Here is a 16,343-nt window from a genome sequence, read left to right as displayed (position 1 = left end):
ATTAAACATTAAGCTCAAAGTTATGTGTCAGTGCTTTAAAAAGTTTCATTTAAAAATGTAAGTATTTCTTTTAAGAATGCTATGGTATGTGCTTTTAGGAAGTACAGAGTACAAAATTTGTGCTGCTAGATTCAAGAAGGAATCAGGAAATGGCAGTTTATGAAATTGATGCAGTTAAGAATCAATATAGAATGCATGACATTAGCCAAATGGTAACGTTTTCTAAGAAATGATTTTTAAAGTTTGCAGTTTTCTCAGTGTATTTCTAATGAAATTAGAATGTTTTGCTAATCCATCAAGGTGGCCAGAATGTACTCTGAGGAAAACATCAAATGGAATGTTCATATATTGCCATGTCACAGGCCACCCCAAAACTTAATGGCTTAAGAAAACAAGTTATTATTAATCTGTCAAGGTGCTGTGGTTGGCTGGGCTCAGCTGGGCTGGACCTCCAGGATGGCTCACTCACGTGCCTGGTGATCAGTGTTGGCCACTGGCTGGTTGTTCATCTGGGCCTGGGGCATCTACCTGTGGCCTTGCCCTCTCAGATCAAAGAATAAACTCTACCTCTTGAACATGTGGGATGTGAGGTATGAAAGGTCTCATTTAATGACAGCAGGTACATCAGTGTGTGTGGCCTGATGGCTCTGTGCAATAAGAAAACCCATCCCCTTTATTCTGGATCTTTGTACCGAGCACCATCCAACATGATGTGACATGCCATGTAGATTTTCCTGTGGGAGAAAAGCTTCCACTGACCAGTAAAGACAAGTCCTCTGGATGTTCTGTTCTCTGCAAATGATAAAGTAACTTTCTGTTTTAATCACAGTCTTTTGAGAGTTTGTTAATGTGGATCACTTCTTTGGGCCTGATCACCCCAGGTGAACTGATTAATCAGATACTGTACTCTGCACCCTGGATGCAGAGAAATTCCTCAAAGTTTGGGTGCTCCAGGAAACCAGTCTTGACGCCCAGGCCGCCAGTCTATTTAGCGTTTTCTTAACTGCCAAGGATTACATTTTGGTACAAATAATGCCCTTATGATGCCATTCTAAATAACCTTCCGTAGTAAAGCATTTGGCTGTGAATTAGCTCTTACTATCTGTGGGTTTTTTGTTCTTGTTGTGTGTAGAAAATATCAGAGAGCGTTATGGAACCCTAACAGGCGAGCTACATATGATTGAACTGGAGAAGGGTCGTAGTGGTTTGGGTCTGAGTCTTGCTGGGAACAAAGACCGGTCCAGGATGAGTGTTTTTATAGTGGGGATTGATCCAAATGGAGCAGCTGGGAAAGATGGTCGATTGCAGATTGCAGATGAGCTTCTAGAGGTAAGTTCTTGTGGAAAACACTGAATTTACTCTCGCTGAATTGGTGCAATGGAACCATTAGTTTCCGGAAAATCCACCCGGGTCTCATACGGTGACTGAGGAAACTACCGCTTCTCTAATAAAATAGATACATTGCAGCAAATTTGGCTCTAGACCAAATCTCTACTAACTACAGCCCTTGTTCCCATTAATTTCCATTAAAAGGTTGTGACTATATAGCACCAGAAACAATTTTTGCCCCAAGACAGTAATAAAGATCGCATTTCAAAAACATTTTTTTGTGTGCTGCATTTTTATTAGGAGCTTTTGAAAAAACCAAATGGCCAATCATGCCCTGGTAATGAGACTGATCCACTGAACCTTCTAGGAGTTGAATCCCTAATGGTAGACGTGATGGGGGTGGGGTGTGGCGGGGTCAGATTTGAGGCTAAATAACAAACACAGTAATTCAGCCCGCCAAGCAAAATAAACTGTGGACCATACTTTACAGTGTTAGAATTGTGTTTGCTTGATTTGTTCGTCCTCGCCTCCTGTAGGCTGGGATCCATGTGTCTTTACGCTGCTTGAACCATGCCTCGTGTGTTTCCCTGTTGGCTAGGAAGGCTCAGTCAGCAGTGGCTAAATGACAGGATGATTGGCAGTTTCCATTAGGTACTGTGCTGCTTAAGCACATTCTGCTGCCTAAACCCTGAATCCCCTGGCACTGCTTCTCCCCAGTGGCCTATTCCCAGGCCTTGAGTTTTGAGATTAATTAGGAGCTATGACAGTCAGGGCCTTCCCAGGATGATCTGTGCGGGTCACAGGTGCTTCCACAGAGCCCTTGCTTGGTACAAAGCACTCTAGAAGCTTGTCGCCTGCCTGAATACTGTCCTATAGTCAGTCCAAGTGGTGCCTCTTTAGTCCATGGAGATCAGACTACATGCATGTTATTTTAATGTTGGCTTTAAACACGAGCTTTTCTTTTCTCACCATCAAAGTCAGGTTCATGTTCTAGGAAGAAAAATATATATAATATTTTAAAAGGAGAAACAAATGTGCTTTTCATTAGATAGGATGATCAAAATTTGTGAAATTAAAATTCTAGGTTCAATTAATGATATTTATTTCTCATAGATCAATGGTCAAATTTTATATGGAAGAAGTCATCAGAATGCTTCATCGATCATCAAATGTGCCCCTTCTAAAGTAAAAATAATTTTTATAAGGTGAGCATTTTTTTCTGGTTTATTAAATATTTTTCCTTTGCCTTTCAATTCTGAATTCTTTTGAATGAAAATAAAACATATATAAATGTGTGAGTGTTGTAGTTCCAGGTCCCAGAATTTTCTCTAATAATCTGAGTCTTCAAGCTAAAGAATGAAAATCATATGAATGCTCATGATATGATAGGTCAGTGCTTTTTTCCTTTAGAAGTAAAGATGCAGTGAGTCAGATGGCCGTATGTCCTGGGCATACAGTGGAACCTTTGCCTGCTACCTCAGAGAATCTTCAAAATAAGGAGGTATGTAGCTTATGTTTGTTTTTCTGAGAAGATTTGCTTGATACACCACTTATTAATTCAGCTAACAATTATAGAACTCTTGCAGGGATATAAAAGATAAGTAAGTCATAGCCTTGGCACCCAAGATGTTTATACCCTAGTATAAGAAACACTCATGTAAATAAGCACACCGCTTACATGAAGGCTACTAGTAGAGTCTAGTAGCAAAGGGAATAATGAAGGTAGAAAAGGAGTTGACAGTTTTACCTCTGTAGGGAAAGCGAGAGTAAGACTTCATAGGGGAGGTTACACATGAAGTGTATATTGGAAGTAGATGACTTGGGGGCCATAAACATTGCAGGCAGAGCACATGGATTGAGGAATGGCCTGGAGGCTCTGGCAAATGAAGAGAATTGATGACTGCAGAGCGTTACTAACAGTGGGAGGCAGGGAATGGGTAGGGTCGGATCATGGGGATCATGGTGCAGACTTTGTCTTTGAGCCCATGTCTTTGCAAATTCAAAGAATGAAAATTATATTTTTAAAAACTTCCCTGGAAATGGTGCAGAGAAAAATCACAGGTTGCAGGGCAGAGAAGTTAAGTTAAAGGGAGTAGGAACATTATTGGAGTAGTTCAGGGGATAGATAATGAGGGCCTGAACGAATGCAAAAAAAAAAAAAAGAGAGAGAGAAGAAGAAGTGGTTATGTCAGATATTTAGGACCCAAATTGACATTACTTCATCCCTAACTAAATATACTCAGTGAGGAAAAATGACTGGTTGAGAATCTGTTTATCCAACAAATATTTGTTGAGTATCTGCCTTGTAATAGGTTCTGTGTTTTGGGCTGAGAATAAACTGGTGAGTGAAACAAGACAAGAGGTATGAGGCTTCCAGATATCTGACTTAGTGACTCGATAGATGGCTAACTTTCACTAAAATAAAAAAGAGAAGCAGATATTTGTAAAAAAAAAAAAAAAAAAAAATAGAGAACATTCTCTCTGAGGCAGCTTAAGAATGAAGTGACTGTTGGAAAGCCTGGTAGGAGTGTCCATGGAGACGGCTGATGTAGAGTTTAGAGATGAATCCCCATAGATGCCGACTTGGGAGCCGTGGGAGCTGAGGCTCTGGCCTATGGAGAACATTCAGAGAAGAAGAGGGCCCAGGTCAGGAATGTGTAATATCAGCAGTAAGGAGGAAGGCTGACAAACAGAGGTCAGAGATGAAGAAGAACCAGGCGGGCATGTTGCACAGCAGCTGAGGAGAGCCCCATTGAGAAAGGGTATATTCCACAGCCTTGAATACTGCAGGGAGCTCCAGTGAGAACGTGAATAGAGTTCTTTGGATTTCCCAATTAGGAGATTATTAGTGGTTTTGAGAAAGCAAACGATGGGTAAGAAATTAGGAAAGACGAGGCAGTGGCTAGAGGGTGTCAAAAGATTGAGGTTTTGGTGGGAGTTTTGTTTTGATTTGGAGATGCATTGGATACATGTTTAGAATGAGTAAAAGGAGATAGGAGAGAGTGAAAAGCTTAAAATTAGAGGAACCATGATAACTCTCAGTGGGAAAAGGCATAGAAATGGAAACGCTCTTCCCTAAATTAATATCTGTACATTGGGTTTTTCTGTACAGAAGATACAGCAATCATTGTCTCATGCTGGTGAACTAACTCACTGATCATAATGGTGAACTGAGTCAAGTGGTTTTTCAAGATTATAAGGGAGAAAATTTTATTTTCATATGAATTGTACCAAATATGTCCCTTAAGAAAATGGATTTTAATAATTTTCAGGTAGAACATTTAATAGCTCCTAAATGCACTTGAGGACTAGCACGGTAAAGCATAGTGAATGGTGCCTCTGCTGGTGTTCTGTGTTTCAGCGCTTGCACCATTTGGAGCTGGGCTGTTGTTAGATAGCACTGTGGAGTAAACCCAGGCAGTCTTGAGGAGCACCTTGTGTCTTTGTGCTCCATAATAATTGCCGTCTAATCACACCTCATTCGTATTTTAAAGAGAATACAATGTTCACGAATGTCATGAAATAATAAAATAGTAATAAGGAATTACAGCGTATGAAATGATTTTGATTAAGTAGCCCCTGTATTTAAACAAACAAAAACTGCATAACACTCAGTTGCCTATTTTGTCATTTCTTTCCCTCTGTCAGGCTGAACCGAGCGTTACTACTTCCGATGCAGCTGTGGACCTCAGTTCGTTTCCAAGCGTGCAGCATCTGGAGCTTCCCAAGGTAAATCTGCTTTGAATTGGAGTGAAATGATGTGACTGCCTTGACACTGGTGTTTTAATTCACTGGTTCTCAAAACTGGGCTCCAGACCAGCCGCATCAGCATCAGCATCACCTGAGAGCTTGTTAGAACTCCAGCTGTGTGGGCCCACCCTGACCTCCTGAATGAGTAGCTTTGGGGGGTGCGCCCGCATCTTGTGTTGTAGTAATAAGCCTTCTCTATGATGCCAGTGTGCGCTAAAGTTTGAGAACCACTGTGCTAATTGATACTCGGGCAGGGACCCAGCTCTTCCTGCCTTTATGATTATCCCAAGGTATGACATTTAGTGATCTCTCCTTTGATTTATTTACCAAGGACCTGCTATGGAGGAAATAAAAAGAATAAAGAAACGGAAGTTATAGTCTTTGTCCTTCGTGAAACCGAAAGCTCAAATAACTAGAAATCTCACCGATAGGCATCCTTGAGGTATTTGCTTTTGCAAAGATCTGAGCCTTAGGTTCAAGTGACCACTTTAAAGAAGTGGTTTGTTGAACAGAAACCTATCAGTGTTCTCAAGTGCTGCAGGCTCATGCTGGAATGCAGGTGGGCAGTGGATGAACAGAGTAGAAGCAGAAAGAGTAGTGACATGCTCAGGGAAGAGGAGAAGAAGGGAGGAGGTAGGGTGGTGGGATAGAGGGATGGAACATGAAATGCTGCAGCAGAAAGGGGTGCTTCCTCTGCGACTCCCCAGCTCCAAGGCAGCCAGGGCAGCAGAGGCCAGTCTGTCTGGATTGAATCTTTGTTTCATCAGGTCCAGACTTCACACATGGTGTGCTCTTGCTTTGCCTCCATTTTCTTACCTATAAATTGGAGATGATAGTATTACCTCTGATAATATTGTAATTATAAAGATTAAGTGAGTTGTTTATAAAGTGGTGGGCATAAAGCCTGGCATGTGATCAGATTTTGTTAAGCATTTCGTGGAAAAAAATACTGTGACTCTTCTTGGTTTGATTTCTTTTTTAAAAAATAAATAACTCTACAAAAATGGATTGCTCTGGTCTTATATGTTTAAGAAAAGTCATCGTGGGCAGTTTGTGTTGTGGGTAGAGGGAAAAGAAGTTATTAAAGCTTTTTCCATCAGGAAGTCCATACACTTCCATTCAAGAATCCCTCATTCTATTGCCATTTAAGAGAGAGTCGTTTGAGGCAGCACGGGGAGAGGGGACTGGATATTCTAATGGAAGTCTCTGAGTTTGTATAAAGGAGTACACCGAGAATGGATGTTAGGTAAACAACCAGCAAATGCCCTCTGTACTTAGTAAAGTACTTTTCTGACTACAGTTAAGTGAATAGACAGTAATAGAATCAAATCTCGGAATTGAGTACATACAGTCATGGTAGATATAGAGTATTACTTATTCAAACGAATATTTATTTGTGGTAGTAGGAAAGAGCATTGGTGTGGAGTGTCCCAAATAGAGGGTAGCTCAGTTTTTTACATTTGGCATCAGCATTGAGACTTGTCAGTCTCGTAGCACATTGACCTTCCTATTCACTGTGCCTGATTCTTTGACCCCTAGATCAGAGTTCGGGGTTTCAAAATGCTGGCAAGTTTAGACACTTTATCTGAAGTCAGTTTGATTATATCCTGTAGAGTTATAAGTAGAAGGAATGTGTGTGTGATAACAACACTTGTGCATAGTGTGTCAGGCTTTTAAGCCTTTTCTTACTGCACTTGATCCTCACAGCAAACTTGTAGTTGGCAAGAATTATTTTCCCTTTTTTTGGAGATAAGAAAATTGAGGTTAAGAGATGTTAGGTAACCTATCCAAATTTCTAGAGCTAGCCAGAAAGGAAATTACAGCTGAGCTCTGCTTTCCCTGAAAGTGTGTGATTTTCTCTGTATTATACACGTGAAAAGAGCAGTGGCAGAGAGGAGGCTCAGTGACAGTCGGAAAGTCGTCAAGCATTAATCACCATTGCAAAGCCACAGTGTTGATAATCTTTAAAATGATGGTGAAGCCTTATCTCACTGTCGTGATCTTAAATGTCTGGTGGCAACCTTGGCTCTCATGTATACATTTCAGAGAAACCATGGCGAGATTCCCTTTTCTCTCTTTTGCTTTCCATCTCCCTAGGTGCAAACTATAATGAGAAAGGTTGCTAGCTCTAACCAGAATGAAATGTGTAAAACCCTATGGTAATTTTGTTCACGTAAACGTTAAGAAAAGGTAAAACCCAATGTTATGGAACACTTGGTTTTCATAAAAAAAAGTGTGGAAAATATAGACAGAAGTAGGTGTAGCTCTTCTAGCTTTGGCAGATTTTCAGTGCACGTCTTTGGGTTCAGAGTTGAGAGAATTTTCACTCTGCACCACATCAGAACACGAGTATTTGAAGTAACCAGTCTGGGTATTCAGCCCCAGAAAGGACAGCGCATGAGCAGTCATGGCAGTCTGTCTGCTAAAGGAGGAAGGACAGCAGAAAGGGATGAAGGGGCCAGTGTTAGCGGTTATCTCTAAGCTGTAGGCCAGAAAGACGAAGAAGGAGGAGACTTTGGTGTTGAATCACTTAGTTAGCCAGTTACACAGAGCTAAATTCTCAGACGTTGTACAGTCATTAAATTGTTGAATACGTTTTAGTTCTCTGGATATTTTGTTAGAGTTACTAGAGATATGTTACTGGATATATATGCTAAAGATACTAGAGATAGTGGACATATGGGAGGAGTGAAAACATTTGACTATTTATTTGATGGAGGAGAATTTAATCCCATTAAAATAATTGAAAGTTTGCTTAAGAAAAGAAGAGATTTCTAATAGTGGATTTTAGAACAGTTTTAATTTATTTTCTAGCCCTTGGGTAAGAAGACAGTGTTCAGAAGTTTCGGTCACATACCTTTCCATTTGGATAAATTTAATCTGTTTCACGTTTTCTGAGTGTTTCTGTTCTTGCTTCTCTAGGATCAGGGGGGTTTGGGCATTGCCATCAGTGAAGAAGATACACTCAGCGGGGTCATCATAAAGAGTCTAACAGAGCACGGGGCAGCAGCCAGGGTGAGGCTTCCCCCTTCTCACTCTCAGAAAGTGGTGGGGAGGGAATTTTTTCTGTAAATTCACTCAAAATCTTCCATGTTTCCATCTAGGATGGACGGCTCAAAGTTGGAGATCAGATCTTGGCTGTAGATGACGAAGTAGTTGTTGGCTATCCTGTTGAAAAGGTACTTTTCCAAAAGAAAGCAGATGATACCATAAACTCATCCTTGGGCATGGCTAAACGTGTGTGTGTGTGTGTGTGTGTGTGTGTGTGTGTGTGTGGTCAGTCATAGGGAATCAGAGCGGTGTAGCTGTATTAGACAGATATCTGCAAGGAAGAGAAGAGATTCTTTGGAACTTATTTAATTTCTACTTTCTCTTTTCCAATTAAGGTGATGTTAAGGTATTTTTTGTTACCTGATAAATTCAGGGTTCAGTCAGCATTTTTGATAAATATCATTTCAGTTTTTCCTTAGGAAAACTTGGAACTTCTAAACAAAGGTCAACTTAGTATTAAAACTAAAGGAATGTTTTTTAATGGATGTTTGCTCCTATAAAATATTCACTATGTATATTGCTTTATAGACAGATTTTAAAACTCAACCATTAAATGTATAACTTTTATTGGGGTTAAACAGTTATTTGTGCCTGAGTTTTCTTCCTCCTCAAAAGTGATGTTAATACTGTACTTACTACGAGTCTCACTTGAGGCCTTTCATAACTGCTAGGAAAAAAACCCTATTTTTCTTGAGATTTGGAGTGCCAATGTTTCCATTTCTACATTGGCCAGCAAGATGCTTAAACCATTTTTAAATTCAGTTGTAATAATTGTATGGGTTTGATCCTTTAACTCACATGTGTATGTTCTAACTTTCCATTTGGCTTGATTCTTCTGTTGCATAGTGTTCCTTACGTTGCTTTTAACCTAAGTGTTTCCATATTATTAAAAATGTTTGTGTAAGCTGCTTCACATTCTCTGTAGAATCAGAAGTGGGTAAAGCACCCCATATGTCTTCAAAGGTTGTAACAATGCAGAGAACTGGGCAGTATTAATTAGAAATGTAAAAAGTTGAAAGCCCGTTACCTATATAATGAAGAATATGGTCAGAACTAGACTTACAGTAGAAATTAACTGTGGCCTTAATCAATATCAGGGAATTGGAGAAACTAGAAAGGAAACTGCAACCATTCTTTCTTGACCACTGAAGTCCTGACAGGGAAAGAATTTGCCTCTGACTCTTCTCTCAACCATAGATGGTTCTAGATTCCAGCTATAATAGTGGAAATATAAGTCTACTAATTTGCCTGTAAATTTTATTTCCCCTCTAAACCAACACCCTGCCAGTTTATTAGCCTTTTGAAGACAGCGAAGACAACAGTGAAACTGACCATTCGTGCTGAGAATCCAGATTCCCAGGCTGTTGCTTCAGCAGCTGGTACAGCCAATGGAGAAAAAAAGAGCAGCCCCCAGTCTCTGATGGTCCCACCGTCTGGCTCCCCGGAACCAGAGCCCATCCGAAGTAAGTAAGGGCTGGTCTCCTGCTAGTCCTGCATGTGTGACGCATTTCAGGCTCAGTATCGGGTCCCTGTTTGGGAGCCGCCTGCCTGTACGTAGCCCACTGCTTGAGAGGCCGTAGTCAGGCAGCCTGTTGGTGAAGGGATGGTATAAAGAGAGGGGCTCCTGAAGCAAGAGCACTGGGCTATGAGGCAGGGGATCTGCCTGCTGTACATTAACCATCTGTAGAGCCTTGGGAAACCCATCCAGCCACTCTGGGCCTCTGCTTGCTCATTTCTAAGACAAGGGACTGGTACTCTTTGCTCTCCAAGGATCTTCTGCTAAGGCTATCTGTGATTCCAGGTATCTTACTAATACATTAGATACACCATTTTGTACATTCCTTTTTTTATACTACTGAACAAGTAATTTAACTTCCCAAAGACTCAGTATTCTCATTTTAAAATGGATACAGTGATACCACTTCACTGGTGTGAAATCAACATTGCCTGGTGCTACATCAGACTCTTAAAAATGCACATATATGTAGTTGATGTGAGTTGTATCCTTTGAGTGTAAGTAGTAGATAACTGTCAAAGTAGTTGTATGTAGAGCATGGAATGAAACTTTCGTGTATCATTAAAATGCCAGTCTAGTATATTGAGGCAAATTATTCCTTTGAGTTACTTTTTTGAGAAAAATTACACTGGCGTTTAACAAAAGAATAAATTTCAAGCTTTGTAGCATTGAAAAAAAAAGTACTTAAAAAACATTGCTTTTTTCTGCAACTGGGGAAAAAAATCTCTTTTGGCCTCCAGACTGAAACATTCAGTTCTTTTGAACAGGTTTTTAAGGAAGCAGCAGTTTAAAACATTGTAATATAGTTGGTTAAAAAATCTTTTTTTTTATTGAAGTATAGTTGATTTACAATATTGTGTTAATTTCTGCTGACTCAGCTACACACAGACACACACACACACACACACACACACACACACACACACACACGCGCACACACGCACACACACACATATTCTTTTTTATATTCGTTTCCATTATGGTTTGTCCCAGTACATTGAATGTAGTTCCCTATGCTATATACAGTTGGACCTTGTTGTCTAAAAAGTCTTAAAGTAATAAATATCTGATGAAAGCAATCCTTTATTTAGAAAGACTAATGCACTAAAATGTTAAAAAAAATATGGAATTTTTTTCATTTTTCATTTTTAAGTAGATCCCTAAATAGCATTGTCTATAAAAATATAAAATGCTAAATGGAAACATAACAGAAAAGAAAATATCTTACACCTGTTCTTACCATTTCAGGAGCAAGAAAATAGTCTCCCTCTGATTCCTAGAAAGAGAGCATTTTTTCTAAAGCTAATCTGTCAAGTATCCTGGCTTTCCCAAAATATGACATTTGCTCTATGCTTTTTGGTATATCACAAACCATATGATGTGAAGACTCTCATAAAACAAAGTATAAAATTATATTCTCCTTATTTTTTCATAATCTAATCTTATTTATTTAATTCTGAGCATTTATGCACCAGGATTTAATATCCGAGTTCATAAAACATCGACACAAGGAAAGAAACTGCAAGTGGGTCTCACTTGGTGTCATATAAACTCAGATATTAAATCCAGTTGCTTGTATGCTCAGATTTGATTACATAAGTAGAGATGCTCTAAGATAGGATGAAAAGGAAAACCAAATCAAAAACCTAAAAAGCCCTGAATGGCAGGCACCATGACCAGAGTTACTGATGTCCTTTGTGTTTTGTCGTCTTCCCTGAATGTGAGTTAGGTCTCCACCACATATCTCAGTTCTGAGTTTTACAAATCATAATTTCATAAGAAGTTTGTTTGGGTCCCATGAAACGTAGACTCTCAAAGTGGAACTAGAGGTTCAGTTCAACTCTCTGTTCTCATTCCTTTTACCCGTTACCTCCAGTAATTAAAAAAAATACAGAATACTGCATAAAATAATATCACAGGTAATTTTGTACCCACCACCCTAAATTAACAATGACGATTTAATCATTTGTTGGATAGTTTTAAATGTAACTAAAAGATTAAGGTGGAATTATATAGTCTTCTTTGTCTCCAACTTGGGCCCATGTTTCTGCTCCATCCCCCAAAGGCACCCAGTGTGGTGAGTTTGATGTATATGCCTTCTAATCAATTTTTGTTTGTATTTCATTTCACTTTTAACTTATTTTTAGGTACAAGCAGGTCATCAACACCAGCAATCTTTGCTTCTGATCCTGCAACCTGCCCCATCATCCCAGGCTGTGAAACAACAATTGAGATTTCCAAAGGGCGGACAGGGCTGGGCCTGAGCATCGTTGGGGGGTCTGACACACTTCTGGTGAGGACACAGCCCGAGATGCTCCAAAGACACAGGCAGCCTCTTCAGTGAGCCCTGAGAGATTACTGTCAGGGCAATTTCCATCAGTTTTATTAAAGGAAATACAAAGGCTTAGGAAAATGTATCATTCATTGTTATTTTAATGTATAGGGCAGATACTCAGCTGCGTACTGGGATTTTTATTTTGAGTAAGCCAACACCGACTTAATAATATTTCTTTATACTTCTGATTGTGACCTTTAGATTCAAAATATTTCTGTTAGTTTATTAGTTCTTGCCATATTTTAATTTTCTTTTTACTGACTGGATGCTCTTGGGTTAGACCCATATTGAGAAAAATCTGAAAATTTGGATAATTTATAGATAAAAATTTCTAAATGTCAAAAATGCTTTTAAAATCCATTCATTCCACTTGTGGATAGGAAAGGTGATGATGTGATGTATTACCTATTATATATGCGTGTGTGGGTGATTTATATATTTTATAATTTTTTTCTTTAAACTTCCCTATCATGTGAAAGAAATATAAGCTTCTTTGAGCCTTTTAGCAAAAATTGCCTTCTTATGCTTTTCTTTCAGTTTTGATATGTGACTCACATACGGATGCAGTGAGTGTGTAACGCTTACCACTGTCTCTAAAAGTGAAATGTGCTTTGACTCCATTTCTGCTCACCCTCCCTAGGGAGAATGGTGTAAAGCATGGGTGTGTTTTCTTTGTGCCCTTAGGGTGCCATTATTATCCATGAAGTTTACGAAGAAGGAGCAGCATGTAAAGACGGAAGACTCTGGGCTGGAGATCAGATTTTAGAGGTACAGAATGCTGTGCATTTGACCTTTACAACTAACGAAGAAAAGGCTACTCTGGGGAGGATGGTCTTTGCTTATTTCTTTTTCCCTCCCTCCTTCCCTTCCTCTTCCCCCCTCTTTCCCTCCCCCTCTCTCCCTTCTCCCTATCTTTTTTCCTTTTACTCAACTCACCTGGTTCCTCACCCCCTGCGTCCCGTTTCTGTACAGGTGAATGGAATTGACTTGAGAAAGGCCACACATGATGAAGCAATAAATGTGCTGAGACAAACACCACAAAGGGTGCGCCTGACGCTCTACAGAGATGAGGCCCCGTACAAAGAGGAGGATGTGTACGACACCCTCACCATCGAGCTGCAGAAGAAGCCGGGCAAAGGCTTGGGGTTGAGTATTGTTGGTAAAAGGTATGACTGATCAGGGCGAATGCAATGACCTCTTGGAAACGATTGAATTTAAATTCCTTTAAAGAGTACTAGCAGTAGTAGAATCTTTCTCAACTGCTAGTGTTCTGTAGGTAGCTATTTCAGCCCATGCAGTAGTGGAACATCAGAAGACATTGGTGCTGAAATTTTTTAGTCAGTATTTTGGGGGATTTTGAAGGTACTAGACAAAAAGCCATTTGGTATTTTTGAGTACCTGCTGGGTGCCAGGAGATACATTAGGTTCTGGGGAACAGAGTTAAATAAGACATGGATCCTGACTTCAAAAAACTCTGTTTGGTAAATGAGCATTAAATACATTCTTGCAACAAAGGACTCTGTTGATGAGAGACAGAAATGCATTGTGGGGGATCCATGGAAGCAAAGGAGAAAGGGACCGACTGCATGACCTTATTTAAGGGAAGTAGATTAGGAAAACATAAAGAGGTGCCAGAGATGAAGCCAAAAATGAGAGGTGAGAGTTGGTCTGACAGAAGTGGGCGAGGATATTCTAGGGAGAAGGATCAGCATGAACAAGAGCACACCATCAGAAGGGAATAGAAAGTGTAAATTAAGAGGCCAGGGTAGTAGATTGGTGAATATACATAAATTAAGTACCTCATTTATTTAAATATGTATGTATAGTTAATATTAAAAAATATATAATCCAGTAAGTTCCAACACCTTTATTCTTAAGATGGGAAAGCAGAGTATCAGATGGTGAAAGGGCTTGTTTGAGGTCATGACCTTGGCAAGAACAAGTGATACAATTCAACTTTTGCTAAATGTTTCTACTAAGAGTTATCTTTGTATCTCAACAAGAAGTCCTTTAGTTATTTATACTTTTATGAAAGGAAGATTGAAATAAGTTGAATATTTGTTCATTTTGCATAAACCTATCTTGTATGAAAGTTAGACCTGTAATGATTTAAAAGAAGAGACGTCCCAGCAATGGTACTTAATTTTGAGTAACAAATGGTTTTAGTTTGAGATACATATCCATTATTTATTTTCAGTAACGTTAATGGCACTGGTGATAATAGCAACATATTTATGTAGGCACAGGTCAATATCCATTCAAGGCTTCATTATGGTGTAGAAAGAACAATAGATTTGGCTCCCAGTGACTGACTCTTAAGTCCTGTTTTTGCCATTTAGTAACTGTGACTCATAAAATGAGTATAATAGCCACTTCTACTCACAGTGTAGAACTGTTGAATAAATATGCTTATGAAATATATGTTCAATCTATGAAATATTGTAAAGACATAAGATACTATTTATTACAAAAAATAATTCTCATAGTTGCACCAGTGTTGCTGAAAACAATAAAACTTCTAAAGTCATAAAAATAGAAGTAAAATTTCCAGTTGTAAAATGTTAGCCTTTCATTAAATAAGCATTGCATTACAGTTGGGAAAAAATAATAATGTTGACATTCAGAACTTTACGTTTGCAGAAATGATACTGGAGTATTCGTGTCCGACATTGTGAAAGGAGGAATTGCAGATGCTGACGGAAGGCTGATGCAGGGAGACCAGATACTAATGGTGAACGGAGAAGACGTCCATCACGCCACCCAGGAAGCCGTCGCAGCTCTGCTAAAGGTAGAAATCCAGCGCCACAAATGGTCATGTGTAATAGTGTAAGAGAGGGAGGAGCGGCCACATTCAAACAAGTATTTATCTAATATGTTCTCTCAAATAAGACATATTTATACATTAGACACCCTACTTCAGTGATCAATCTCTAAATAACAAACTTACAATCAGCTGTTTATTATATTATTATATATTTAGCAGTAGTAAGAATTATGAACTGAGTATCTGTGTTCTTAGTAAATCTTTTATCACAAAGTGATTACTGTGTGGCTCTTTTCTTGAAAGAAAAACACATATTCAGGCCACAAAGGAGAAAAAAAGTCTTAACCTCGGTTCTCCCCTGCCCCCCCCATATTTATATTTGGATTTATTCTTATGACCTCTGGCCTAAGGGAAGAATCTCCTCCCTGGCACGGGTGCTCTTTGAAAAGGGACTCAGCAGAAAGGCGGAAGATCATAGGAGGCAAGAAGGGCACCTCTGGAAGTCATGCTTTCTGGACTGCCCTGTCCCAGCCCCTTCCTTAACCCCTTACTGGGCGCACTAAATTGCACATCTTTATATTTTCCCAGACATGAGGAATGTGGAAGAAAGATTTTATCCTTTTTGAATGACAGAAGAGAATGTTTGGTTCATATCTTATTCTGATTCAAAACTATTGAACTATTTAAAGTTTGACATTTAAAATCATAGTTGGATGGGTCATACTTATGAAATGAAGACAATGTAATGCAGATTTACCGGGCAGTACCTTCAACAGTTATTATTGTTGTTGTTTCAATAATTATAATGCCTCCATCCCAAGGTATCATTGCTAGTCTTAAGTACATTTTACATTGTGAAATCTCTTTCCTCCATGGAGTAAACTCTCCATGAAGAATCATTTTCTGATTGGAAAGGCAGAGCCAGTCTCATTTTAAAAATGGAAAATATAGAATAGTCACTTAAAAATACAACTCGTGGAAGTTTAGACATATTTCCTATCAGGGAATATTCCAGTTTCCAGAGGGGGGTTTGTGTTCCTACAAGTACATAAAACAGTGTTTATCTCATTGTTTTCCTTTACCTAACATGTGTTTTTATGACCTGAAGTGTAGTTCAGTGTTGATTAAAAATCGATCGCCATCGGTATCCATGTCATGTGGCACATGTTCAGTAACATGGGCACATAACTTCATGACAGTGTCTGACAGCAGGAGAAATGTCAGAGTTCTCAGATGCTAGTGGGAGCCTCTTCAGTGGCTAAGCTTAGCTTCATGGAGTGATTTTCAAGTGAGCATCTTGTTATAAACCTCTGTGGTTTGCATAGGATCTGGTATATACATATAAATTTAGTTATTAATAAAGCACACTTAAAGTCTATCATTTCTTCTTAGAGTTATCAATTTTCAAAAAATAATTAGAATTCTTTAAGGAGAAGTAGCTTCCCTTAGGAGATAAATTAACAATGATAGTTAACTCTGTAAGATAGATACCTCTCAAAGATAGAGAAGGAGACATCCGTAAAATAACCTAAATAATTTTAGAACCAGTTAAATCACCATTTAAAAACCCAGTTTGGCAGTATATAATGAGAGCCTTA

General features: G+C 39.0%; 1 protein-coding gene across 7 annotated transcripts in view; it reads left to right on the top strand.

The window, feature by feature from the left end:
• MPDZ (multiple PDZ domain crumbs cell polarity complex component) overlaps window positions 1–16,343 on the top strand; it is a 172,666-nt gene that overhangs the window by 143,069 nt on the left and 13,254 nt on the right. For 6 of the 7 annotated variants that reach the window (XM_068553691.1, XM_068553686.1, XM_068553692.1 and 3 more), the window contains 11 exons: window positions 1,133–1,329; window positions 2,443–2,534; window positions 2,740–2,830; window positions 4,978–5,058; window positions 8,002–8,094; window positions 8,184–8,258; window positions 9,419–9,593; window positions 11,794–11,939; window positions 12,666–12,749; window positions 12,954–13,147; window positions 14,622–14,769. In XM_068553691.1, the coding sequence (XP_068409792.1) occupies window positions 1,133–1,329; window positions 2,443–2,534; window positions 2,740–2,830; window positions 4,978–5,058; window positions 8,002–8,094; window positions 8,184–8,258; window positions 9,419–9,593; window positions 11,794–11,939; window positions 12,666–12,749; window positions 12,954–13,147; window positions 14,622–14,769 (1,376 nt within the window). The remainder of the gene's footprint in view (window positions 1–1,132; window positions 1,330–2,442; window positions 2,535–2,739; window positions 2,831–4,977; window positions 5,059–8,001; window positions 8,095–8,183; window positions 8,259–9,418; window positions 9,594–11,793; window positions 11,940–12,665; window positions 12,750–12,953; window positions 13,148–14,621; window positions 14,770–16,343) is intronic. The other variant, XM_068553687.1, reaches the window with a different exon arrangement.

Source organism: Eschrichtius robustus, chromosome 10 (assembly GCF_028021215.1).
Source record: "Eschrichtius robustus isolate mEscRob2 chromosome 10, mEscRob2.pri, whole genome shotgun sequence".
Lineage (NCBI taxonomy): Eukaryota > Metazoa > Chordata > Mammalia > Artiodactyla > Eschrichtiidae > Eschrichtius > Eschrichtius robustus.
This window is presented reverse-complemented; position numbering and strand designations above follow the sequence as displayed.